Source organism: Oncorhynchus nerka, linkage group LG7 (genome assembly GCF_034236695.1).
Source record: "Oncorhynchus nerka isolate Pitt River linkage group LG7, Oner_Uvic_2.0, whole genome shotgun sequence".
NCBI lineage: Eukaryota > Metazoa > Chordata > Actinopteri > Salmoniformes > Salmonidae > Oncorhynchus > Oncorhynchus nerka.
Window position 1 is genome coordinate 57,098,081 of NC_088402.1, and position 27,854 is coordinate 57,125,934.

A 27,854-nucleotide genomic window follows, 5' to 3' on the forward strand; every position below is an offset into this window, starting at 1 on the left:
GAGAGAGCAGGTGCCCCGAAAATCTACCCCCACGTCATTGGAACAAGAGTTGGAAGCCACATGACATATTTAGCATGGGGGCCAATGGGGGGCCGAGCAGGGGCCCTCCATCTGGACTTGTTAAACGGTGTTAAATCACTGGGTTCTGCCGTTACACCCTTTCACCATATATCATCACCAATGGGCTCCAGGAATGTAAGTGATGTAGAACCACTATGTAGAACACACACACACTGTGTTTGTGTGTGTGTGTGTGTGTGTGTGTGTGTGTGTGTGTGTGTGTGTGTGTCACAAACTCGTTCTCCATACTACATGCAATCTGCTCTCCTATTGCATTACCTCAATGATTTACCATTGAGTATGTTGGTCCCCATCAAACATTCCACAGTGAGTGGTTCTCCTCATGATGTCATACTAAGATCATTAGAGTAAAAGTACATCTGGGTATCTGTAAAAGACAGACAGAGCGCCCCGACTCTCATATAATCAATGTATGAAAAGGAAAAGTTTAGAGGTTTTGTCGGGAGGACTTTCCAATACTTTCCACTGGTTGGACTTTGGTTCCTAATGGAACCACTGTGACACCTCTGTAACCTTAATGACCAGGGCCTGAATCTGCAGGCTACAATGTTCAGTTTTTTAATATTTTTTTATCCGTTTTGGAAGACTAACTGTCCAAACAGCAAGTTACAAGTGACCAAATTGGATTTGTATGTGTTCAGACAGTTGTCATTACAGATATGGTTACACTAGTTGTCATTGCTGATTGATGTTGGTGTTCCTGCTTCCTCTCACTCAGAAGTTGTTATGTAGCAAGCTAAGGTGACAACAATGCCTTCCATGGAAGTTTCCCAGTTGCTTTGAATGTTCTAAATCATAATGTAAGTACACTTCTAATTCCTTAAAGGATAAGGTGAATCAAACTTTCAAAACAAGGGCTTTTTTCGCTAGCCACAATAGTCAACAAGCAAGGTAGCTGTTTAGCTTGCTAGCACACTAACTAATTTGTTTGTAAACAAATAAAAAGGTAGTTAACCATGTTCTTGTCAAATTGTAAACATAGTAGCTAGCAAGCAACAAGAATGCCAAGTAGTGCACCACAGTATTTCCCATAAAACCTAGCGGTAAAACACGTAAATGGTTTCAATATTTTTTGGGGTGGCAGCGTAGCCTAGTGGTTAGAGCGTTGGACTAGTAACCGCAAGGTTGCAAGTTCAAACCCCCGAGCTGGCAAGGTACAAAATCTGTCGTTCTACCCCTGAACAGGCAGTTAACCCATTGTTCCTAGGCCGTCATTGAAAATAAGAATTTGTTCTTAACTGACTTGCCTAGTTAAATAAAGGTAAAAAAAATATATATATATCTCATTTTCCTATCTCTCTCGTACAAGGTGACATTTATCAATATATTTGGCTCTATTTACTCTTAGATTCGAAAATGCTAATTAGCATCCAATAGACCTCATGCAAGACTACAAATCCCTGCAAGTTCCTGCACGTCATAATCTCTGACACCTTTGCTGTTAGCTAGCTACTTAGCAACCTTGATCCAAAACTAAAGATATATTGAACATTTTAATTTACTGTTCAATATTTTATTTAACAAATAATTGTTGGCATATTTATGCATTTGGTATTGTGTCTTGTACAGAATACTATCTAGTAGCAGTCAAATATTTACAATGTGCCATGAATACTAGGCTCATTTTTTGCAAAGAAGCTAGCTAGCTACCTACCTAGATGATATTAGCAACATGCCCTTATTTGATCAGATCCTCTTCTCCTTCAGATGGTGGGAGGTCCATATTTAATCCCTTGTCATTTATGACAACTATATCAACAAGGTGAAATATATTTCAATTCATGGTGTCAGAATGCACTACTGTATTAAAGCAATTCAGAACTAACTTGTTGAACATATTATGTTGCAGATTCAAAGCATGAATTAATAAGCATATTATTTGACAAGAAAGCCCCTAGTCACCCATCAATCACAACAAACACTTGAATGCAAGAAATCAAAATAGTGAAAAAGGAATACATATGCTTTTCATACTTAATAACATATTAACATCTGATGAAGCAAAGATTAAATGATTTATTGATCAATGGCACAAACCTGGGACACTCAAGAGCACCATATTAACTATTACTACTATCCTAGAGCGAACAGATTCTTCTGCGTTTCCATTTTAGGAATTAGACCAGCACGAATAACACAATAAGTAAAACAACGTATTTTGCAAATTGAGAAAGTTACAAATTGAGAAACAACTGAATGTGTAAGGTGGGTTTAATATACAATACCAAGTCAACTCTAGCAGAATTATAAACATACTGAAAATAAGCAAGCCATGCTAAATGCAGCTACAGTTGAAGTCAGAGGTTTACATACAATTAGGTTGTCGTCATTAAAACTCATTTCTCAACCACTCCACAAATGTCTTGTTAATAAACTATAGTTTTGGCAAGTCGGTTAGGACATCTACTTTGTGCATGACACAAGTAATTTTTCCAACAATTGTTTTAACAAACAGATTATTTCACTCATAATTCACTGTATCACAATTCTAGTGGGTCATAAGTTTACATAAACTAAGTTGACTGTGCCTTTAAACAGCTTGGAAAATAACAGAAAATGATGTCATGGCTTTAGAAGCTTCTGATAGGCTAATTGACATAATTTGAGTACCTGTGGATGTATTTCAAGGCCTACCTTCAAACTCAGTGCCGCTTTGCTTGACATCATTGTAAAATCAAAAGAAATCAGCCAAGACCTCAGAAAAAAATTGTAGACCTACACAAGTCTGGTTCATCCTGAAGGTACCACTTTCATCTGTACAAACAATAGTACTCAAGTATAAACACTGTGGGACCACGCAGCCGTCATACCGCTCAGGAAGCAGATGCATTCTGTCTCCTAGAGATAAACGTACTTTGGTGCGAAAAGTGCAAATCAATCCCAGAACAACAGCAAAGGATCTTGTGAAGATGCTGGAGGAAACAGGTACAAAAGTATCTTTATCCACAGTAAAACGAGTCCTATATCGACATAACCTGAAAAGCCGCTCAGCAAGGAAGAAGCCACTGCTCTATAACCGCCATAAAAAAGCTAGACTATGGTTGGCAACTGCACATGGGGACAAATATTGTACCTTTTGGAGAAATGTTCTCTGGTCTGATGAAACAAAAATGGAACTGTTTGGCCATAATGACCATCGTTAGGTTTGGAGGAAAAAGGGGGATGCTTGCAAGCCGAAGAACACCATCCCAACCGTGAAGCATGGGGGTGGCAGCATCATGTTGTGGGGGTGCTTTGCTCCAGGAGGGACTGGTGCACTTCACAAAATAGATGGCATCATGAGGTAGGAATATTATGTGGATATATTGAAGCAACATCTCAAGACATCAGTCAGGAAGTTAAAGCTTGGTTGCAAAATGGATCTTCCAAATGGACAATGACCCCAAGCATACTTCCAATGTGTGGCAAAATGGCTTAAGGACAACAAAGTCAAGGTATTGGAGTGGCCATCACAAAGCCCTGACCTCAATCCTATAGAAAATTTGTGGGCAGAACTGAAAAAGCATGTGCGAGCAAGGAGGCCTACAAACCTGACTCAGTTACACCAGCTCTGTCAGGAGGAATGGGCCAAAATTCCCACATCTTATTGTGGGAAGCTTGTGGAAGGCTACCCGAAACGTTTGACCCAAGTTAAACAATTTAAAGGCAATGCTACCAAATACTAATTGAGTGTATGTAAACTTCTGACCCCACTGGGAATGTGATGAAAGAAATAACAGCTGAAATGAATCATTCTCTCTACTATTATTCTGACATTTCACATTCTTAAAATAAAGTGGTGATCGTAATTGACCTAAAACAGTGAATTTTTACTTGGATTAAATGTCAGGAATGATGAAAAACGGTGTTTAAATGTATTTGTCTAAGGTGTATGTAAACTTCCGACTTCAACTGTAGGAATTATGACTCATAGTGTAATACTCTATAAAAGTTTTTTGTTTAACATCAGGGCAACAGCAATCTAATTTGACCTTTTAGGCACAAGTTGCATGGTCAGTGCTGATCCTTGGGACATCCCTACCCTAAACCCTAACCTTAACCATAACCATAACCCTTACTTAACCTTAACCCTTACCTTACCCATTTTAAATGTCAACTTCAATACGGTAGGGATGTCCCAAGGATAGCACAGAACCAAGTCACATGGCCAGGATTTAGAATTGTATCTGACTTCAAAACCCCCTATGTATGTGGTTTTAATCTGCTTTGAAAATGTGTAATTCCATGTGCTTTTTGGCTGTTCAGACTGCAGGAAAAATATCAGATTCAAATCTGATATGCAATTTTCTTTAAGGGATTCTAGTCACTTCAATCTGCCAGTGTGAACAAGCCTAAAGAGTCACAGAGCTAGGATCAGTTTAGCCTTTTAGATCATGATTAATAGGCGTATATGGACGGGGACGATGAGGGGGGGGGGCGACGGGGGTTGAGACGACTCCTACTCTGTGATGCTTTCTGAATACAGGCCCTGGTCATGTGGATGACTTTAAAAACTGTAACTCGGTCACTCTGGAACATTCACCATCTTCTTGGAAGCAACTCCAGTGTAGATTTGGCCATGTGTTTTAGGTTATTGTCCTGCTGAATTCATCTTTCAGCATCTGGTGGAAAGCAGGTTTTCCTCTAGGATTTTAACAGTGCTTAGCTCCATTACATTTATTTTTTATCCTGAAAAACTCCCCAGTCCTTAACGATTACAAGCATACCCATAACATGATTCAGCCACCACTATGCTTGAAAATATGTAGTGGCACTCAGTGATGTGTTGTATTGGAATGTCACGCCCTGACCTTAGAGAGCCTGTTTATTTCTCTATTTGGTTAGGTCAGAGTGTGATTTGGGTTGGCATTCTAGTTTTCTATTTCTTTGTTGGCCATGTAGGCTTCCCAATCAGAGGCAGCTATCTATCATTGTCTCTGATTGGGAATCATACTTAGGCAGCCTGTTTTCCACCTGAGTTTGTGGGATCTTGTTTTTTGCACTGTAGCTGTCTAGCCCTGCAGTACTTTAGGTTAGTTTATATTTTGTTGTTTTGTTGGTGTTTCATTATTAAATTATCATGAACACTTTCCACGCTGCGCTTTGGTCTCACTCATTCAACGACGGACGTAACATGGATTTGCCCCAAGCATAACACTTTGTATTGAGGATAAAATACATTTTTTTAAAGTATTACTTTAGTGCCTTGTTGCAAACAGGATGCAGTATTTGTATTCTGTACAGGCTTCCTTCTTTTTACTCTGTCAATTAGGTTAGTATTGTGGAGTAACTACAATGTTGTTGATCCATCCTCAGTTTTCTCCTATTACAGCCATTAAACTCTGTAACTGTTTTAAAGTCACCAATGGCCTCATGGTGAAATCCCTGAGCGGTTTCTTTCCTCTCCAGCAACTGAGTTCAGAAGGACACCTGTATCTTTGTACTGACTGGGTGAATTAATACACCAACCAAATTGTAATTAATAACTTCTCCATGCTCAAAGGAATATTCAATGTCTGCTTTTTGAAAGGTTTTCCAATATACCAATAGGAGCCCTTGTTTGTGAGGCATTGGGAAAACATCCTTTGGCTTTGTGGTTGAATCTGTTTTTGAAATTCACTGCTCGGCTGAGGGACCTCACAGATAATTGTATGTGTGGGGTATAGAAATGAGGTAGTCATTCAAAAATCATGTTAAACACTATTATTGCACACAGAGTGATTAAGCACATTTTCACTCCTGAACTTATTTAGGCTTGCCATAACAAAGGGGTTGAATACTTTTTGACTCAAGACATTTCATTTTAACATTTTGGGGTGTTGTGTCTAAATGTAATCTATTTTAAATCCAGGCTGTAACACAGCAAAATGTGGAAAAAGTAAAGGGGTGTGAATACATTCTGAAGGGGGTTATATATTTTTGTTCAGTGTATATATGGCGAGGAGGACTGTAGTGTCTCCTTTGTGTCACCACACAGGGCGGCTGGGCATCCCTGAAAACTAATTTCTGTAAAACAAAGTTAAATGTTGCTAATGGGACACTGACAAGGCAAAATAATATTCAGAATCCTCACTTACTGAGTACAGATTTATCTCAAGCAAATATTACATGTCTGATTATGATTAGCATTACTGAATATCTGAATTTGCATGAGTACTCATGTCACTCAAATTAGGAACAACCAATTCAGAAAGAACATTTATCTATGTACTGGGATTTTAATGGGCATCTCTGTGGGGCCAACACCTATTTTATTTAATCTATTGAACTACACTCTTAATAAGACAGAGCACACTCATGCATATCATAATTAATTATGATAAAAATATTTTATTTATGGAGCGCTCTCAAAAGTGTCAACTCTAAATGCAGGTGCAGTGACGAACACAGATTTTTAACATGTACTATTTTTCATGTTTTTTCAACATTATATGAAATGTTTAAGACATCCGAGTTCTTGCATGTCTCAAGATGAGAGCAAAGTTGAAGACCCCCTCTCCAACAAGCCGGTCCCTGGCATGTGATAGACTGGTTGGTTGTTTTTCTATAATCAGTTAGCACAGCCTGCCTTTGAAAATGTCAGAAAGAAAGGATTCTGTTTAACAAAGATGAAAGTTACAGCCTCAATTTTACATGCTGTCTCAATTGGTTTCACTAAATCAATCTGGGTGACCAACCCATGAAAAGTGAATCAGTTGATGCCCCATATGCCTCCCACTCACTCCCAACCCAACTTTCATTTCTGCTGTATAAGTGTGTGGGTGAGTGAACACGTGATAAAATATAAAAATTATTTGTGTACAGTACACATTTTTATTTTGTGGCCATTTTATATTTTACAATTCCATTTGTTTTCCAGGTTTAAGGGTTACTGGAAAATGATCCTGAAAAGATGAGAAGTACAAGTAAAATGGCCCCCAAACATGTGAAATTGATACATCTGTGGAGAACATATTTCATGAAACGTGTGAGAATAGGTTGAAACCTATTATTGTGTCTTAGGCTCTTCCTCATTTCTGCAATGCTATCTTACGACTATAGACTGTGTGTTGAAAGTGAGTCCACTTGCCACAACTTACACCAATATGTATAAACAGCAATAAATGCTAAAATGAAACTTTTTCAACAACCAGTTCATGCTTAGTTTAAAATGACATGATCTGGCACAATAGCTATGCTTGTTTGACTGTGAACTGAGAGTCTGTACAGGGTCACATTGTAGTTCATTGTTCCCTGTCGAGGGTCCTAGATTGAGAAAGCTGGATAGTTTCCTTTATAGTGAGTATGGTAGGCCAGACTGACATTGCAATCACAACACTGGTTCAGCAAGAGACCAAGCCGATTAGAGAGGCAAAACATTGATTTAAATCCCCACTTTTCTCCCCCAATTTTCCAAATGCGTTGGAAGCCATTGGACAGGAAGTAATCCATTGAGTCTGACCAAATTACTCGGCAAAATCGCTCTTCTCAATCTTTCGGCTGTCTCGTCATGACCGTTTGGTTTCAGAGAGCGTGGAGGACTCAGTAAACGACCTGAAACACAAATGTTAGTGCAAACCCATAATCCGATTGAAAATGGAGAAAACGATTCCCCATACAATTAAATGAGGCGTTCGCTAGATTTAGGGGCCACTGTGTCTATGGTCACCATAGACAACCCCAGTAATCTTAATTAGGAATGGGGTATTGGATACAGAGATAAACCCTGCCATACCCCCTTTCAGGGAATTTGGACATAAACTTCTACCTCAGTGACAGCCCAACCATTCTTGGTGTGTTAAACGTCTCAGTCATTTTGCAACCGTGCTTTATGATGGAAGCACTCAATGCATGACCATGACTACTACTACTACTACGTCTTCCGCAACTTCCATCTCCTCTACAGCCATTGTCATGTTCTCATTGTTGAGCTAGTCATCTGGTTCTACATGTGTATAAAAGTATGGAACCGGCATTAGGCCTACAGTATGTGCAATCCTTAGAAGCACGTAATACCATTTAGATACTTACTGAAAATCAATCAGTCTCTCAAACATAGAAAATACCTATTTTACTGAATATTCTGCCTTTAGACCTGGTAGATTCATGCAATGGCACATGAGTAAAATTGCATTTGTGCACATTTCAGTTAGACACTCAACAAAAACATCCCATTGCCATATTGAGAGCACACTAAACCCAACACAAAGTTCATGTTCGCAGAAGGCCAGTATCGTAAACATAGCTAATTTCTTATGGTGGGGTATTTTTCACCATTCTCCTGCTTGTTATCGGCCCCATCCAAGCATCGCTAACTTGTTTTTCACAGGCGATTACTGCTGGAACAGGCTGTCTCAGAGTCCAGAAGAGCATGGGACCTCCATGAGGGGCGCGAGGCACCTCTGGGATCAATGGTAGCCATTTTGTTGATCAACCAACGCAGATCCACCATGCAAGATGCATTTCGTTTGCTAAGTAATTATCTGAAGTGCCTATTCATTGGGCGATTTTTCACAGGAAAAAGTAGACAGCGTGATGATGACGCTGTTTGGTTGAATAACATTTCTAGTCTTTATTTGGCACAATGTTATATTATATTATTACTGTGGACGGACTGCTGGGGTATTCTTACTCTTCCTCAACTGATCTACTTTAAAGGGCATGTCCAGTCAGTAGAGCAAGCAAGAAGGTTATTAAAGTTCTTTAGTCTATTGACTGCTATCGCTGTAGCGCAAAAACAGATATTGCTTTTTGTGTACTTTTGTTCTCTTAAACTAGACGATGAAGGCAATACTTCAATTTGTCCACCTAGAGAGCCTCCACATTTCTATTGGGAACCAAAGTTTGCTATGCAATGGTGTGGCCGACAATGTTAGACCTACTTTTGGGTTATGCAGTTTCAACCAGACCTCTGTAAAATATGCATTGTATTTTGATGCAAATTTTCAAAGTCATTTTTTAAAAGTCTTTTCAGACTATGCCGCAATTTCAATCAATTGCATGTAACTAACTGTAAGTCGCTCAGGATAAGAGCGGCTGCTAAATGACTAACATGTAAAATAAAGGAAAGCCCACTACAGGTTCACTCCAAATGTTTAATTTACTCTGTATCAGGGGTGTTAAGCAGTGGTGTAAAGTACATAAGTAAAAATACTTTAAAGCACTACTTAAGTTGTTTTGGGGGTATCTCTACATTATTTTACAATGTATATTTTTTGACTACTTTTACTTTTACTTCACAATAATGTACTTTATACCAGTGGTGTAAAGTACTTAAGTAAAAAATACTGGAAAGTACTACTGAAGTAGTTTTTTTGGGATATCTGTACTTTAGTATTTATATTTGGACAACTTGTACTTTTACCCATAGTACAGAATGATGACTTAAAAGGGTGGACATCTGTAGATCTGAATGTCAGGAGTGTATACAAGCTTTTGTTCCCGCCCAGCTCATACCTGATTACAAAACAAAGCTTATCACCATGATTCGTGATGTTGATATCTAAGTCAGGTGTTAGAGCTGGGACAAAACCCTTTACACATTCCTGCTCTTCAGGACTTCCTGCAATGACTGAAACCAGACCAAACAGCTTACTAGTAGCTATACTAATGACCGGCTGTCCAGAGGGTAACAGCAAAGAGAGGAATATCTAAAGTAAGCACACTGTTGACTCACAGTGGTGTAAAGTACTTAAGTAAAAATACTTTGATTTGTTTTTTGGGGTATCTGTACTTTACTAGTTATATTTTTGACAACTTTTACTTTTACTTCACTTCATTCCTAAAGAAAATTAGAAACTTTTTACTCCATACATTTTCCCTGACACTCAAAAGTACTTCTTACTTTTTTTAATGCTTAGCAGGACAGGAAAATGCTCCAATTCACACACTTATCAAGAAAACATCCCTGACCATCTCTAATGCCTCTGATCTGGTGGTCTCACTAAACACATGCTTCATTTGTAAATGATATCTGAGTGTTGGAGCGTTCCCCTGGCTATCATTATTTTAAAAAACAGGAAAATGGTACAGTCTGGTTTGCATAATATAAGGAATTTGAAATTATTTATACGATTACTTTCAATACTAAATATTTTAGCTACTACATTTACTTTTGATACTTAAGTATATTTAAAACCAAATACTTTTACTTTGTGACTTTCACTTTTACTTGAGTGATGTTCCATCAAGGTATCTTTACTTTTACTCAAGTATGACAATTGGGAACTTTTCCACCACTGGTATTAAGCACATTACAACAGACACACAATCAATTGCTTTTGTGGAAATTGGCACATTACCTGTGTGATCTGAGACAGGTCACCAAGTTTGACTGACTGGGTTTTGACCCTGGGTCGTCCAGACAGCTCAAGACCATGCTAGAACACTGAGCTAAAGTTTGGGCATTAGCATATATACCTAAACCCATCTCTGCTCCACATGCATTGATAATCTATCATATTGAAGTGAATTTGGGGTGTTGAGAGCATATAGAACCAAACTCCTGATCTTCTTGTCCCAAAACAAACACACGAACCAGTCACTCTCCTTACCAAAAATGTCAACCAAAATTGATTTCTGGCTCTGTGAAGTCATGTATTCATAATCTACACAGAAATGGTTACAACATAAGACCACTGTAATATTATCCTTATAACAATTTGAATGTTGTATTTCAAAATGATACTGACAGCCTAGGACTATTGTGAAAGCCCACTACAGGTTCACTCCAAATGGTTAGGTTACCCTGTATCAGGGGTGTTAAGCAGTGGTGTAAAGTACTTAAGTAAAAATACTTTAAAGTACTACTTAAATTGTTTTTGGGGGTATCTGTACATTATTTTACTAGGTATATTGTTTGACTACTTTTACTTTTACTTCACTACATTCCTAAAGAAAATTATAAACTTTTTACTCCATACATCTTCCCTGACCCCCAAAAGTACTTGTTACTTTTTTAAATGCGTAGCAGGACAGGAAAATGGTCCAATTCACACACTTATCAAGAGAACATCCCTGATCATCCCTAACGCCTCTGATCTTGCAGACTCACTAAACACATGCTTCATTTGTAAATGATGTCTGAGTGTTGGAGCGTTCCCCTGGCTATCTGTTCATTTAAAAAAACAAGTAAATGGTGCCGTCTGGTTTGCATAATGTAAGGAATTTGAAATGATTTATACTATTACTTTTGATACATAAGTATATTTTAGCTACTACATTTACTTTTGATACTTAAGTATATTTAAAACCAAATACAGGTCACCAAGTTTGACTGACCGGGTTTTGAACCTGGGTCATTCAGACAGCTCAAGACCATGCTAGACCACTGAGCTAAAGTTTGGGCATTAGAGCATATACCTAAACCCATCTCTGCTCCACATGCATTGATAATCTATCATATTGAAGTGAATTTGGGGTGTTGAGAGCATATAGAACCAAACTCCTGATCTTCTTGTCCCAAAACAAACACACGAACCAGTCACTCTCCTTACCAAAAATTTCAACCAAAATTGATTTCTGGCTCTGTGAAGTTATGTATTCATAATATACACAGAAATGGCTACAACATAAGCCCACTGTGATATTATCCTTATAACAATTTTAATGTTGTATTTCAAAATGATACGGATCATAAATGCAACAGTTGGGGACTATTGTGACAGTTGGGGACTATTGTGACAGTTGGGGACTGTTGTGACAGTTGGGGACTGGTGGGACAGTACGTCAGTTAGGTATCAAGGTGCAAAGCAAAAGATGATCATCTTTTGTGTTGATGGCATTCTGGAACGCTTCACTTGTATATATTATATAGAGTAGGGAAGGTTGCAAATAATTGGTCATGTTTATGCCAATGTCTTGTATTTTAAGGAAGATGGCATTACTTTTTATTTGGTTGACTTGCTACAAACATTTGCTACTTTGCAGTTTGAACCTTTCTTACTGAAAATCTTTTCAATGTGAAAGCAATACATTTGAATTAGGACAAATGTCATTTTGTACGTGATTGGAGAAAAACGGAGACATTGTTCATCTCTCCGCTGTGAAAGGGTATGTAAAAAGAAAGTATTTATATGGCCTCATTTTCCAGACTCATTTTATTAGTGACTAGTGATCTGAAATGGCATGCAATTGCAGTTGAGACTTGTTGGGCATGATACAATCTAAACGTTCATTGATTCTAAATATCCACTTGTTTCAGATAAGTAATACCATAAGAAAGAGGTAAAAAAAAAGGAGGAAATCATATAAGGATATTTGGCTTCATCAGATAGATCCATTTAAGGGGCAGCAGGGTAGCCTAGTGGTTAGCGTGTTGGACTAGTAAACGAAAGGTTGCGAGTTCAAATCCCTGATCTAATGAGGTACAAATCTGTCGTGCTACCTGTGAACAGGCATTTAACCCACTGTTCCTAGGCCATCATTGAAAATAAGAATTTGTTCTTAACTGACATGCCCTGTTAAATAAAAAAATAACTGGGGCGTTACTTCAATTTCTGATATTATACTGCCATCTACTGTTCACAATTTGAAAGCATCTACTTGATTGAAGCAAGGATATTTTATAGAACGAAAGCTGGATTTCATATGCAAAACATTGAATGACAGAAAACAGATGGGCCTTGAGCGTCAACACCGAGCGTCAACACCGTTGCGCTTCCAATTACATGCTGGCCTCGTTTCGTTCGCGAGCGTTGCAAAATAAATGTACACACGTTATTGAATAATTTCATCCAAACTGCTCCCGCCCATCAACAAGCATCTGCTTAAGGAGGCGCTAAATAGACGCTTGATGCACTGCAAGTCCTGCCTCTCCCATCTCCTCATTGATTTTTAGGAGCATATACCCATGTGGTGATTGAAAGATGAATAAGGTCCACACTCCAGTCCAGCTGGAGGTTGGTTGCCAACACCATATAACATCCACAGAAGAAGAAGACTGAACTAGGAGAGATTACTAGAAACTAACTAGGTTTCTCCTTTTCTTATTTTAAAAGAAGCTGCAATGTGACATTGGTGTAGTGCTTTTTTTTAGGTGAGAGCGAGCACAAAAAAAAGAATGAATGAAATCATAATTTCTCAAAGTATGTACAGACACTGAACAAAATTATAAACGCAACATGTGAAGTGTTTGTCCCGTGTTTCATGAGCTGAAATAAAAGATCCCAGAAATGTGTCATAAGCACAAAAGGCTTCTTTCTCTCAAATTTGGGGTGAAAATGTTGTTACATTCCCGTAAGTGAGCATTTCTCCTTTGTCAAGATGATCTATCCACATTTTTTGAAATATAATACACCTTTATTTAATTAGGCAAGTCAATTAATTATACTCCTGAGCAAATATTCCATAACTGCAGGTGGCAGTAAATCAAGAACCTTAGGTTTAAACCTGTTCAGAAAACACAATTCAGGTGGCAGTATGCGCCCTTTCAGTTTGTTTACCTAGTCAAATATAAGAAGAAGAAATGTACTACTTTAAATAGCAACTGAACATAATAAGCAACTTCAACTTTGGAAAACGGCCTATAGACAGACAGGTTGGCTGACATTGTCACGAAAATTATGTAAATGATTTGCGTGCATCGACGTGGCCTGAAGGCGTGCGTTGTTATGATTCTGAATGGTCAGATAGCTAGGAACAATGACAAGAAGCTGGGGACCCGTAGGTGGCTCGTTTCAGCTCATTGAATCTTGTTATTGATACCATGTCTTGTTTTTTAGGTGTTTTGACTGATGTCATGACTCATGTCTATGCTAATATGATTAAAATAGCTAGCTATCTAACCAACGACTGTAACAATGAATTTGAGAGACAGGAAGTGCTCATTTTGCAAACGCATTTGTGTTTTCAATCAAAATTGAGACTAAATCATATTTACATGTTGTCAACAGTCTAAGCCAACCCTGTCTGTTTTGCCCCATAGTTGCGCATACATCGGTTTTGTTGCTAAACAACCAACCTGTCTACGTGACATCGATGGGTCAGAAACATTTATTCTAGTGTCAAAACTACAATGTGTAAATGGGATCATTTTGAGGATAAGATTTGCAAGATAATTCGGGAAAAAATGGTATGTCATGGAATGAAGGGTACGTAACAGTTTCTTCAAGTTTTATTAGCGAATCGCAACCAACTGCATACACCGCCATCTACTGTACTGGAGTGTGAAGCCGGTCACGATTTATCTATACCACTATATTATCTTAACTAACCTTGAATTTCTAATCAAATAAAATAATTCTCTACAAACATCACTACTCCTATCACCCCCACCAAAAATACCACCCACTCCCCATTCCCGTCCAACCTCTCTGACCCTGTCAAGCCTCTCCATTTCTACATCTTACATTTCACAAAATAATAATACATGTTAAACCGTTTCCTCTTCCATACATCCATTACACATTCCAGTACCATGTTTCCCTTTCAATTTCAAAGATGAATTCAGTCCCTTATGCCCTAATCTCATCCTACACAACCTCCTCCTTTATGTTCCCATGATATGACACTATCTACCATGCAGATGTCCTTGTCTCTGCCAGAAATCTAACCCATTTTTCGGAATAAATGTTTTCATTTCTCCTCTACCCAACTGCACCTGTATGTCCACAATATTACTTTTCACTGCTCTTTTTGCTATTATACAGTGCATTCGGAAAGTACTCAGAGCCCTTGACTTTTCCCACATTTTGTTACATTACAGCCTTGTTCTAAAATGGATTAAATTGTTATTTTCCTCATCAATCTACACACAATACCCCATAATGACAAATCAATAAAAAATGTAAAACTGAACTATGACATTTACATAATTATTCAGACCCTTTACTCAGTATTTTGTTGAAGCACTTTTGGCAGCAATTACAGCCTTGAGTCTTTTTGGGTATGACGCTACAAGCTTGGGACACCAGTATTTGAGGAGTTTCTCGCATTCTTCTCTGCAGATCCTCTCAAGCCTCTGTCAGGTTGAAAGGTGAACCTTCGACCCAGTCTGAGGTTCTGAGCGCTCTGGAGCAGGTTTTCATCGAGGATCTCTAATGTACTTTGCTCCGTTCATCATTCTCTCGATACTGACTAGTCTCCCAGTCCCTCCTGCTGAAAAACATCCCCACAGCATGATGCTGCTAGGGATGGTGCCAGGTTTCCTCCAGACGTGACGCTTGGTATTCAGCCAAAGAGTTCAATCTTGGTTTCATCAGCCCAGATAATCTTGTTTCTCGTGGTCTAAGAGTCCTTTAGGGCAAACTTCAAGCGGGCTGTCATTTGCCTTTTACTGACGAGTGGCTTCCGTCTGGCCACTCGACCATAAAGGCCTGATTGGTGGAGTGCTGCCGAGATGGTTGTCCTTCTGGAAGGTTCTCCCAACTCCACAGAGGAACTCTGGAGCTCTGTCAGAGTGACCATTGGGTTATTGGTCACCTCCATGACCAAGGCCCTTCTCCCCCGATTGCTCAGTTTGGCTTGGTGGCCAGCTCTAGGAAGAGTCTTAGTGGTTTCAAACTTTTTCCATTTAAGATTGATGGAGGCTACTGTGTTCTTGGGGATCTTAAATGCTGCAGAATTATTTTGGTACCCTTCCCCAGATCTGTGCCTCAACACAATCCTGAGCTCTACAGACAATTCCTTTGACCTCGTGGCTTGGTTTATGCTCTGACATGCACTGTCAACTGTGGGACCTTATTTAGACACGTGTGTGCCTTTCCAAATCACGTCCAATCAACTGAATTTACCACAGGTGGACTCCAATCAAGTTGTAGAAACATCTCAAGGGTGATCAATGGAAACAGGATGCACCTGAGCTCAATTTCAAGTCTCATCGCAAAGGGTCTGAATACTTATGTAAATAAGGTATTTCTGTTTTTGTTTTTTAATACGTTTGCACAAATTTCCCAAAAACATTTTTGCTTTGTCATTATGGGGCATTGTGTGTAGATAGATGAGTAAAACAAATAATTTGATCAATTTTAGACTAAGGTTTACTTAACAAAATGTGGAAAAAGTCAAGGGGTCTGAATACTTTCCGATTTCACTGTGCATCGTTTGTAATTTTGTACCTTTGCGCTTCCATGGCTTTCTGTTGTACTTCACATCCTCCGTATGCTGCACTGTTCTCCGTCACAGTTACAACATTCCACTTTAGCATCAGGCCCACATTTCCCATACTCGTGATCCCCACCACACTTTGCACATCTCATTTTACCTTTGCACCCATTAGCAACATGCCCCATCCATTGGCACTTAAAGCACGGAAGTGGAGTCGGCACATATTCTCTAACCGGATAACTGAGTAGTGATCCTAGCTGCACCCTATTCGGCAGGTTCCCAAATTGTAACAATGCAATTGTAGTGTCCACTCGACTCTTTTCATACTTTTCGCGTCAATAACTTTTCCTCCATTCGGGGAAGCCTTAACTTCTTCCATGGTAATTTCCAATGGCATCCCAGTAATTACTCCTCCTCAATGCACGTCAATCTGTGTCACATAACAGTTTTCCTTGGGTTGGGTTTATTTCAACCCTGCCCACAGCTGGCAGCACCCAAGTAATTATCACATTGGAGCCCAGCTGCACATGATATAATCATAATGCCCATGGTCAATTAAGTTTGACATCCCTATGAGGCTAGTTAGGGACCATCAGTAACTTACACAATGTACATTTTTATTTAACTAGACAAGTCAGTTAAGAACAAATTCTTATTTACAATGACAGCCTACCAGGGAAGTGTGGGTTAACTGCCTTTTTCAGGAGCAGAACGACAGATTTTTACCTTGTCAACTCAGGGATTCAATCCAGCAACCTTTAAGTTACTGGCCCAACGATGTAACCACTAGGCTACCTGCCACTCCATACATGGGACAAACTAACTATATTATAGAAATTAATATACAAATATTGAAAGCATTTAATAAGACAACTAAAAGGTGTGGAACATGAAAATATTTTCCCACTTACATTGTGTAATTATTTGATGGTCCCTAACGAGCCCCACAGATAGGCTATCCAAAGTCAATCCAACTTTGCCAAGGTCACACACCAGCTGACTGAAGCTAAATGCTGAAAGAAGTTGGCAAGCTAGCTTGCTAGATAGTCTAGGCTTTTCCAGATACAAGATCTGGTTAGAATGTTTCAAGTTATCTAGAAGGGTGAGTGACTGTAACTGTGTACTGTTTTGGCAGGGTGAAAGTACAAACGCTTCCCACATTCGAACACACGTACAAGAGACACCCCACATCAAAGCAAGCCTCCAAAATCCAAATCTCATTCTCAGTCGCATTTCCTACTAAGGATAATTGAAACTGAGGCTAAATCAGGAAGTTCAGGCGCCCCGGAGGGTAAATTTCTCCTTATTTGCAGTCATTTTACGCAATATCTTTAGCATGCTGGTAGACTATTGGTTAGATTGTTGGGCCAGTATTCAAAAGGTTGCTGGATCGAATCCCTGAGCTGACAAAGTAAAAATCTGTTGTTCTGCCCCTGAGCAAGGCGGTTAACCCACCGTTCCCTGGGCAATGAAGATGTGGTTGTTGTTTATGGCAGCCCCCCACACCTCTCTGATTCAGAGGGATTGGGTTAAATGCAGAAGACACATTTCAGTTCTACAACTGATTAGGTATCTCCCTTGTTTCAAGATTGGCTTACTCTGAGTTTGGTGTACGGAACACAACAAAGGTTTTTAATGACATTCCAAAGTCACTTGGCTTGGCTTATTAGAAATGTACACTAGGGGGAATCCAGAGATGTCCGTGTACACGTGCCACCTCAGTAGAATCACAGAATTGTCACCATGGAAATATAATCTAACTAGATCATTTTTTTCTATGGTTGTCACTGCAAACTATTGTCCACTAGATGGTGCCTAAGACCTTGATGTGGACAGAATTTAAAACAACTTGACCCCTCAACCCTGCTTTTTCCTGTAAGGGAACGAACTGTAGCCAGTAGCCTGTTAAATAGCAGGGATCAAGTGCAGTTAGCGTAACATGGTTTTGTTATGTCTCATGTTGTTGAACTGCACACGGTTTAGAAGTTGTAGTAACTCGTGATAAAACAGTAGAACCTTTAGGTTGGAATGGATTATAGTATGGATTATGGATGACCGTGGACAATGGTGTCTCTGTTTCGTTTAGTGCCATGATCAGTTGTGTAAAGCACTTAAGTAAAGGTACTTTAAAGTACTACTTAAGTTGTTTTTTGGGGTACCTGTACTGTACTAATTACATTTTTGACAACTTTTACTTTTACTTCACTACATTCCCAAAGAAAATAATGTACTTTTTACTCCATACATTTCCCCTGACACCCAAAAGTAGTCTCTACATTTTGAATGCTCAGCAGGATCAACATTTTTTCAAATTCACGAGAATCAAGAGAACATCCCTGGTCATTCATACCGCCTACTGTGTTGGAGTGTGCCCCTGGCTATCCGTAAATAAAAAATGAATTGTGCCATCTGATTTGCTTATTGAAAGCAATTTGAAAGGATTTATACTTTTACTTTTGATACTTAAGTATATTTTTGCAATTACATTTACATTTAAATAAGTATATTTAAAACCAAATAGTTTTAGAATTTTACTCAAGTAGTATTTTACATGGTGACCTAAGGTATCTTTACTTTTACTCAAGTCTGACAATTTAGTACTTTTTTCCACCACTGGCCGTGATAAAATATTCTCGTTCCTGTTTCAGCTCATACTGAAAATAAAAAGTATAGATTGAAAAGAGTGTCCTGTGACAATCCAGTTGTTTATCAATGTTCAACACCGGTAAGTTGAACCATTACTATAGTACAAATGTTAGCAAAATGTGTTTGTAATACATATCTGGGTATGTATGGGGTTAACCACTGTGCATGTTATGATGATGATTTTAATGTGTAATATGACTAATTTACCATAAAGCAGTATTGTATTGAATACCATATGATAGCCTGAAAATGAAACGAACAAAAAAACATTTAATAAATAAGGTATTTATTTAAATAGATTAAGAATACATCATTCAACATTTTTGTCCAACACAAGCACTTTTAAATACTGTAGAGAACTACCCATGAAATGACAACACTTTTTAAAGCAGAATGTAACCATGTCTGCTGTGGGACAAACTTCAACGTCTGTTGATGTAACAAGTATCATATCATGTAAACAGTTTTCTGAACTTCAGAATGAAAGGTAACAACTCTCGTTTACAGCACCTCCATAGCCCCCAAAAAACGATGTAAATACCCCATATCCATTTGAAATAATATAGTTTGGTAATTGAAGTCATGAAATTGGCTAATCTAAATGGTTATCAATCTCATGCACTATCCCTTAAAAATGTATGTTGTAATACACAATTGTACAAACTACAAAGTCACCATACATACAGTCCTTAAAAAATACTATAATGAATTATATTCCATGTTAATTGCATTGATCATATTAAGTAGTCCTACCAACTCATAACAATTTAAGTGCAGATATAAATCCATAGTATTTACCTTATTATTGGGCGGGAAATGACTGTATAGGGAAGTGTAACCAATACAACTAATATCACACCCTCATTCGATCTCCCTTTAATACAGGCACTTTTCAAATACATTTACAAAGACAATACTGTGAGGTGAAATCAAGAGTTAAACTTGGCCAAATTGTGATAATATAAATAATGTTAAATGAAAAAAGTAGATACAATTATGAGAGAGAGACTTATTTATAGAATCAAAAAATCCACAACATCCACTTTGTGTAATACTTGAAAACAGACCAGCTGTTCGAAATGGAGGAGCGACCCAATCTCCATTCATTGTTAAAGGCTCTGTGTTTTTCCTGTGTTTTATCAACTCAAAAAACTGATTGGATTGAATCAACTCAAAAAACTGATTGGATTGAATCAACTCAAAAAACTGATTGGATTGAATCAACTCAAAAAACTGAATTTGATTTTTAAAGTCATCAATGTAAAGGAATTTCTTTCTTTTTTTACCCACCTTTTAACCCAAACCCATGACACAGTGAAATGTTTAGTTGTTTAGTAAAATGTTTAGTATAAAAACGGCTGCTTTGGGCCTTTTAATGTAATCACATAGATTGTGGGGTAACTTTGATGTACAGCAAAGTTCAACAAGCCCCCCCCCCCAAAAAAAATGCCTTTCGTGAACTAACACCTTCACTTCACCTTTTCCCCTCTTACTATCTCTGACTTTGTTTTAGGAAACATTGACTTACTGGGATAAGTGGTTGTCCCACATAGCTATCTTAAGATGTATCTTTAAGTTGCCCTGGATAAGAGCATCTGCTAAATGAATAAAAATATAACATTTCTGAGTCAAGGCTGTGTCAGGTAATCCAATAGGATGCCTACTAGGGGGGAAATCTTTGTGACGTCCAACTCTGGTCATACTGGGTCATATTCATCAGTGCACACACTAGCAAAGCGTTTACCAACAGAAAACGAAAATGAATGTTTCTTATTGGACAAGTTCAGGTAGTCCCTCCCTGTTTCAGTCGGGTTTCTTCCATTTGGTGACTAGTTAATACGACTCCGGCTGAAAAGGGATGATTTCTATACATATTTTTTGTGAACAGCTAATTAGTGGGTATATACTCCCTAGACTCTGAATATTATAAATAGACCTTTCCCCACATTGAGTAGAACATTTTACATTAGTTGATACATAACCATGAACAGCTGGGACCAACTAGACCTAGATAGATTAGTTTAAAACTAAACATGTCTAGTAAACCGATACCTTCAAATAAATCCCTCAACAGATTGGTCTTTCAACAGCAAAATAAGGTACAACAAATGTTTCACTTGCATGTCTTCAGTTAACCCATACCATTTAACAAAACACTACTCACAGAGCACAACAAAAAACACCTTATACCAATCCATCACACTGTTTTCTGTTTGAATACAGTGACAGTACAGATCTGACACTTGAAGCCTCCAGGCATCTATGGTTTAACTTTGCGAAAATTCTGTTTGTTGCATCAAGTGAGGTGGCAAAAGTTTTAGTGGTAGCACCCTAGACTGAATGACTAAGGGTTCGTCCCGAAATGGCACCCTATTTCCACTATAATTAAAGATGCACATTAGTGTGTGGGGGGTCAGTCTTCAAGCTTTCCGCAATGCTGAAGCTCTATATGATGACAGGAGGTTTCTGCCTGTTCTGGCAACCCCACTCTGAGCTGGGAGTGTTGCTGGACACTGTCTGCCTCCTTCTCCCTCAAGAACATTTCTAACCTGTCCATGTAGGATGGCCGCCGGGGTAGGAGGAAATAGTGCGTGGCACTGGCTTTCCTCCCATCCTCCATGATAGGCACGATACAGGGGGAGCGTGGGCCCACCAAGGGCCCAGTGGACCCCTCCCTATGCTGCTGTTGTGGCCTCTGGAGGCCTTTGCTGACATATTTGGGGTTGGGGGCGAAACTCTGCGTAGGCGGCATCACCCCATTCACGTATATAGGGAGGCTCTTGGGACTAGGGGTGCTATCGGGGGGCGCTATCGGTTTCCTGGGAGGGACTTTGGGAGGCTTGTCCTTGTCTTGGTCCTCGGTGACAGACCAACGGTGGCAGTTGGCAGTCTTGGAGGGGCGTGGGGGGATGGGGATGCGGGGAGGAACTTCAGGCTTGTCCAGCTGGGGGTTGCCCCTGTAGCTGCCATGGTGGTGGTGGTGAAGGTGACACGACTGGCGCAGGCCGGAGGGCTTGAAGGAGCTTGCAGGGCCCGAGTGGGAGCGCCGCAACTTGGACCATTGGGGCCGATCGTGTTGCTTGCTAGAAATGTCCCTCGCTGCTACCACCACGGCCCCTGGCCCTCTCTGTCCCCCAAACTGGGCCTGCTGCTCCTGGGTTCCACTTTGGGCTCCACCATTAGCCAAGCCGCTAGCCCCGGGGGGCCCCTCAAGGTAGGCATAGTTGACCTGGCCACAGCCCCTGAAGCTTCGTCGTCCGGTGGCTCCATAGTGGAGGGCCAGGGCATTCGTGGAGCAGCGCTGAGGAAGTAGGTGCTGCCTGTCGTCGATGAAGAATTCCACCTCGCTGTCCGCCGCCTCATCTGAGGAGTTATCCTCTGGGTCAGGGAGAGGGGGCAGGGGCTTGGGGCCGCAGGACGGACTCTGCTCATAAACTGATAGTCTCTGGAAGGAGGGGACCACCTGGTCCCCCTCAGGAGGGCGGGGTCTGGTGGAGTGAGAGGTCAAGGGATGGCTGCTAGAGTACAGTAGATGGTAGGGCTGGGGCATCTTGTCTGTAAAGACAGCAAATAGAGAGAACATTTAACATAACTTGAATGAAAGGGTCATATTTGCTATACAGAATGAATCTGATAATGTTTTTAATACTCACAATTTACAGTCAAATTAAAAGAGAATGAGCAAAGGAGAAACATTAATTTATTGAACATGGAAAATAGAAAACAGAAACATTTTAGCCTTACAATTATATTATCTTCACTCTTATCTCCTCCCACAAAACAACAGATTTGAGCCAAATGTATTCAACAATAGTGTACAATACACAACCACACTACACATAAATGATACAAAGAGCATCAATTTCCATCCCAAGGAAGGAGTGTCCTCCACAGACAGACCACTTTCTGAGAGGAAGCTCTGCTCTCTGTAAAACATCAGCCACAACAACACCCAGATTAGTTGACAAATAATTTATCAGCGACGCAAGTGACAATCTTTAAGAAGCTTCCCATAACCTTCGGGAGCTTCCTGAACAACATCCTCCAATGAAAACATCCGATTCTGATTCCGCCACAGAGCTCAGGGACAGCCAGTGACCAGACAGCAAGAGATAGCCTTCTTCCTTTCTCTCTGCCCCAGCCCTCCCTCTCTCCCATCCCCAAGCCCAGTGTAGACTACAGCAGACCTGGGTCCAAGCAGTATTTATTTACTTTCAAATACTTTAGGTGAACTTGATTTAGCTTTTAGCTGACCTGGCATAATGGAACCAAACCCCTCCTACATTTCCGCTTTTGGGACTATTCCATTGTTGCCATTATGCTTGGCAAAGCTCAAGAAAACAAACTACTATTTCAATCTAGGTCTGATCAGACTCAATTCAACTCTAGGCTCAATCAAATCTACAATCCAGTATTAACGCAGTAGCAAATAAAATTTAAATTCCATTTGTCGAAAAACACAACAGAACAGCTTTGGATCGGAAACAATCCTAGGTAGACACTGCCACAAGTGGAAGGTTCAAGTTTTCTAAATAAGACACATGGCATGTCCACAGTATGAAGTACTTTGTAAACAAAGACACTGGGGAAATGTGTGTTTACACACGCAGCCCAATTCTGATGTTTTACCCAATTATTGGCAAAATAGCTGATCTGATTAGTGGAAAAATATCAGAATTGGGATGCCTGTGTAAACGCAGCCTCAGACTGGTTGAATTGAATTGTTTTTGCTAGTGCAAAAATATTGCAAATGTCTCCCGCAAAAGTATTTCACTCACTGTCAAAGCCCTGGGACACTGTGTGGTGTTGGTGATGCTCTCTCAAGTTGTGTTCCATCGCGTCGTCAGCATCCAGGCTAAAGCACAGGCTGAAACACAATGTCACACAGACGAATGCTTGAATTCAACACTTGGCCACGTAGATAGTAGATACAGTATGTAGACTGGTCCTACACTTGTCATTGTGGCTGTAATGTCATGCATTATGTATGCATTAAGCTTGAGTCCGAATTCTAACTTCCGGCAACCACACGTAATTCAAATGAACTCAAAGAGAAGTCAATGCAGGATTTTTGTGAGAGTTGGGCGCGAGTTAGGATTCGTCCTTCAGTAACATGATTGCACTAAACCCATTCTCACTTTTTGCAATAACCATACTATGTATGTCAATATTTGACAAGCATCAATATAACAATATCAATTACACAATTTGAATGAAATATTTTTTTTAAAATAAAAAATGATTGCAACAATAATAACAATATTAAACATCAATACAGGGACATTCCTGTGAATACAATGAAAATACAACTGATTATCAAGTATTTCGGAACTATATTAAGTATTTCAAGTATTTCTGAACTACACTATTTTTTTATGATGAAATGTTTATCAATTACTAATAATTCCTTAAAGTGTACCTTAATGTAAAGTGTTGCCCACTCACCTGTTTGTGCCATGTGGCTGTCCCCAGTAAGCCTTGTTTCGGGCCATGCTGTGACAGAGACTGGGGGAAGGCAGGCTGCTCCTAACGGACATGTACATGTAGATCCATTGAGCACCCAATCCTCACAGAGACACTGTCCATCTGCTTACTGCAGTCCAGCCAACCAGTAGTAGTCATCCTGTCTCCTTGTTAGGTGCTGGCATACCTGAATAAGAGTGTGACAGAGAGAGAACGAACGAGAGACAGAAAAGGCACGAGAGAGGGAAAGAAACAGAGAGAGAGAGGAAAAGAGAGAGGGTGAGAGAAAGATAGTGAGAAGAAATAAGCAAACATTCAAGTGTTCATCAACTATGTTGCTAACCATTTATTTCCCAGGCCTGTTTCAGCTTCCTTTTGCCTGGTATTTTTGCCTCTTACACAACAGGTAAGCTACCTGGTACTAAATACATAGTGGGCCTTGTTATAATAAATCCAGTCAACAACAAAGTAATTATTAAACAATGTACTTTCCATTTGACAATGTAATTTCTCTGAAAACACCAAATAAATTACCAATATAATTTAATCATAACCTCTTACCCCTTTAACCATAACCTGACCACTACACTCCTTGTACCAGCGGTTGCTTTGCCTTGCTTTACTGAGCTAAGCCTCTCATGTGTGTCTCTCCTTTGTAGATCCAGCTCAAAGAGCCTGACTGAGTCTGACTGAGGCTTGGAGTTGCATTGCACAACCTCTGGGTCAACAGTGGGCAGGCCTAAGCACTTTCTCCACTCCTTCTTCCCCTCCCAGGCCTGTGAGGCTGTGCTCTGCTCTCTGTACTCTGTAGTCATTCTTATTGCAGTGCTGCAGCGTAGGCCCACACCAAGGGGCCACAACAGAGCCCTTTCAACAGAGGCCATTGTGCAACAAGCTCCTGTGACGCTGGAATGACAAACACTCCCAGTGTGACAGTGCGCCAACACTCACACACACGCTTTACTGTGTGTGCGTGCGTGTAGCCGAATGTGCGCAAAGTTCCTCACACATTTGCATACAAGCGTGCACTCACACGTACACACACACAGTAAAGACCTACTTGGTCAGGAGGAGAGCGCCACTGGCAAACAGTTCAAGTACTTTCCATATGTCATATGAAAAAAGTGAATGTCTGATACCACAGAGATCAACATGTTTTTTTCAGAGCTGTACAGCCAGGTGTTCTTGTCAACTTTTTCTTTGAACATAGTCTTCATACCACCCAGGAAAAAAGGTTCAATTCCAAATTCAAAACACTGACAGCTGACAGCTGACAGCAACAATATCGATAATGACAAGTCCACTGGGGAGAAAGACTGGACAAAGTGTCACCACAATGCTACACAACAACCTGGGCCCTTTCCTTGCGCCACGAACGGGTCATGGTCTTGCGAAAAGCTGCTCTTTATGCAAGTGTCAGTGTGATAAAAGGGGATTTGAACTATAATTGTAATGGTGAAATGTTGGTTAACGTGTGGTGTGGGAAGCTTATGCATATACCATCCATGGAACGCTCTCTAGACAAGACATAACATTTATCTACCTTCAAGTACAAGAAACAACCTTCTGCGTAATTTATGTCAAGAGAGAGCTCGGAGATGCAAGAAACCAAACAATAAGGAATTCTACCGGCAAATAACTCAGTGGTCATGAATGAGGCCACTCTGGGCCATGAATGGCCCTTTGTGTTTTGGCTGTGCGGAGAGAGAGAGGCCTGCAAATCCCAACGAACTCTCCCATGAGGTCAGGCCAGAGACATGCCATGGAGACATCCAGGGATGGCAGAGGTGTGTGAGAGAGAGAGATTCCTGGTGAGATTATGACCCGCCATTGGCATCTAGAGATCCGTTTGAGGAAGGGGAAACTAGCCTAAAACACAGTCAGCACTAAGCCCATTAGAAGAGATAGGTGTTTATCATTTATCAGGGACAGTAGGATAAGGGGGGGTGTTGTAAACATTACACCATTGATAAAGCCTCTAACTTTTACCCATTGAGTGAAACAGGTGTAAATGATGCTATTCATCACATATCAAGCTTCTCTGGCATTCAGCCATTTGTGGACTATTGCCCAAATTAAGGTTGGCAGCAAAGAGAAAAGTGAAGAACGGTGATAACTTGTGCAATATTACACCAATATAAACTATATTTTAAGATGGAGCAACTCACTTCTGATAGTCTTTAGTTTTAAGCCCTGAATACCAATAACACCACCTATCTCCATTTGATCATAATACATCATTACTATTTTCTCTTTTCATAGAGCCCATATTGCAATTAGGTCTACAATATTATGATTTGCTTTATAAAGTGGCAAGAGAGCAAAGCAAAGAAAAATCAAGGTAATAAAGACAAAAATATATATATTTAAACATGACCAGAATATGTTATATTTGGCCTGGCGTAGCCTTATATAATAGGCTTGTTATTATCATGGCGTATTACACGTCAATAGCAACATTCTTATTATGCATTTCTGTCAAATGTATACTGTGATGAAATAAAATTCATTTTGTCACTGTCAAATGTTCCCAACCCGGGAAACTATACCTGATCTACCTGTGCAACAGGCAAAGAAGCATGAACAGAATAACACACCCTGTCCGGCAGACTCTCCCAGCTGACCGGTGACTCAGGTGCGAATCATTTCCCAAATAGAGGCCCTCAACATTATTCCATTACTGTGTTCAAGTCAAGTTTATTTGTCATATGCACAGGATACACATGGTAGGCGACACAGTAGGCTACAAGTAAATGCTTAATCGCATATTTCCGAAAATAGTATTAAGATATAAAATAAATAAAAAGCCTGTTGATCTAATAATCTTCTCATTCACAAATAGGCTAGTGTCTGTTATTGACACAATACTTTCATTTCAGTCGCAGCAGGCTTTAACATAGTAGCCTACTATGTTAAAACAGCCTATTTGATTGTAATATTGCTACTATACTGTCATTGTAAATTAATTTATTAGGCTACTTACCATCAAAGTAGGCTGTTGTGTAGTGGAGGTATCGTAGTATAGTAGCTCCTTCGATTTCTAGCAGGTCTATCCAGTTATTGGCCGACTGCTGACGACAACAAAACTTGCACGTGCTATATCTTTTCCGACAACATTCGCTCGGGGAATTAATTCGCTCACAGCAACGCGGTTTCTCTATCTTTTTATAAGCATGGGTCAACGCTTGAACATTTGCTCCACCCGCGCCTTGCTCTTAAAGTGACCAGTTCTTATTTCCAGCTACTTGTATCTATCCTCTCTCTTTGACATCTCTCCAATACAGCACTGTTCCGAGGTGTAAAGACAGGCTACCACCCAGAATAGTCTGACATAGTAACCTGTCCGACTTCTGACACCAATTGGACACTTCTGACACCAGCATAGCAAAGGAGGGCGGGGATTCTTGGAACAAACATTTAAACCCAACAGGAGGGGTTCGATTATCTGGTGAGGACACTACAGTAAATACTGGTCAACTGGACATGATATGTTAATAACACTGACGTGTTAAACACTTCCAGAGTAATTAGGCTACAGTTTAATAAGTCGTTTTCGATTATACCAATTTATATTAACATGTATTTCTGTCAGTGGGGGACGAGGTGTTGATGACTGTAGATACTATCACCATTCACCAACGTTGTTTACCACCGAATGAGGT

The 27,854-nt window shown here is 39.8% G+C and overlaps 1 protein-coding gene across 3 annotated transcripts; it reads right to left on the bottom strand.

Annotated features, from left to right (window-relative positions):
* Window positions 1-18,998: 18,998 nt before the first annotated feature.
* On the bottom strand, window positions 18,999-27,552 carry LOC115132032 (ERBB receptor feedback inhibitor 1). Of its 3 annotated transcripts, none has more exons than XM_029664221.2 (4): window positions 27,176-27,552; window positions 24,175-24,379; window positions 23,508-23,596; window positions 18,999-22,284 (listed from the first exon to the last, which is right to left on the bottom strand). In XM_029664221.2, the coding sequence occupies exons 2-4, from the start codon at window positions 24,270-24,272 to the stop codon at window positions 21,143-21,145; spliced, it is 1,329 nt and encodes a 442-aa protein (XP_029520081.1). In that variant the 5' UTR covers window positions 24,273-24,379; window positions 27,176-27,552; the 3' UTR covers window positions 18,999-21,142. The 3 variants fall into 3 exon arrangements, with proteins under 3 accessions (XP_029520081.1, XP_029520082.1, XP_064876730.1); XM_029664222.2 differs by lacking the exon at window positions 27,176-27,552 and adding an exon at window positions 24,754-26,146; XM_065020658.1 differs by lacking the exons at window positions 24,175-24,379; window positions 27,176-27,552 and having other exon boundaries at window positions 18,999-22,655; window positions 23,508-23,591.
* Window positions 27,553-27,854: the final 302 nt, after the last annotated feature.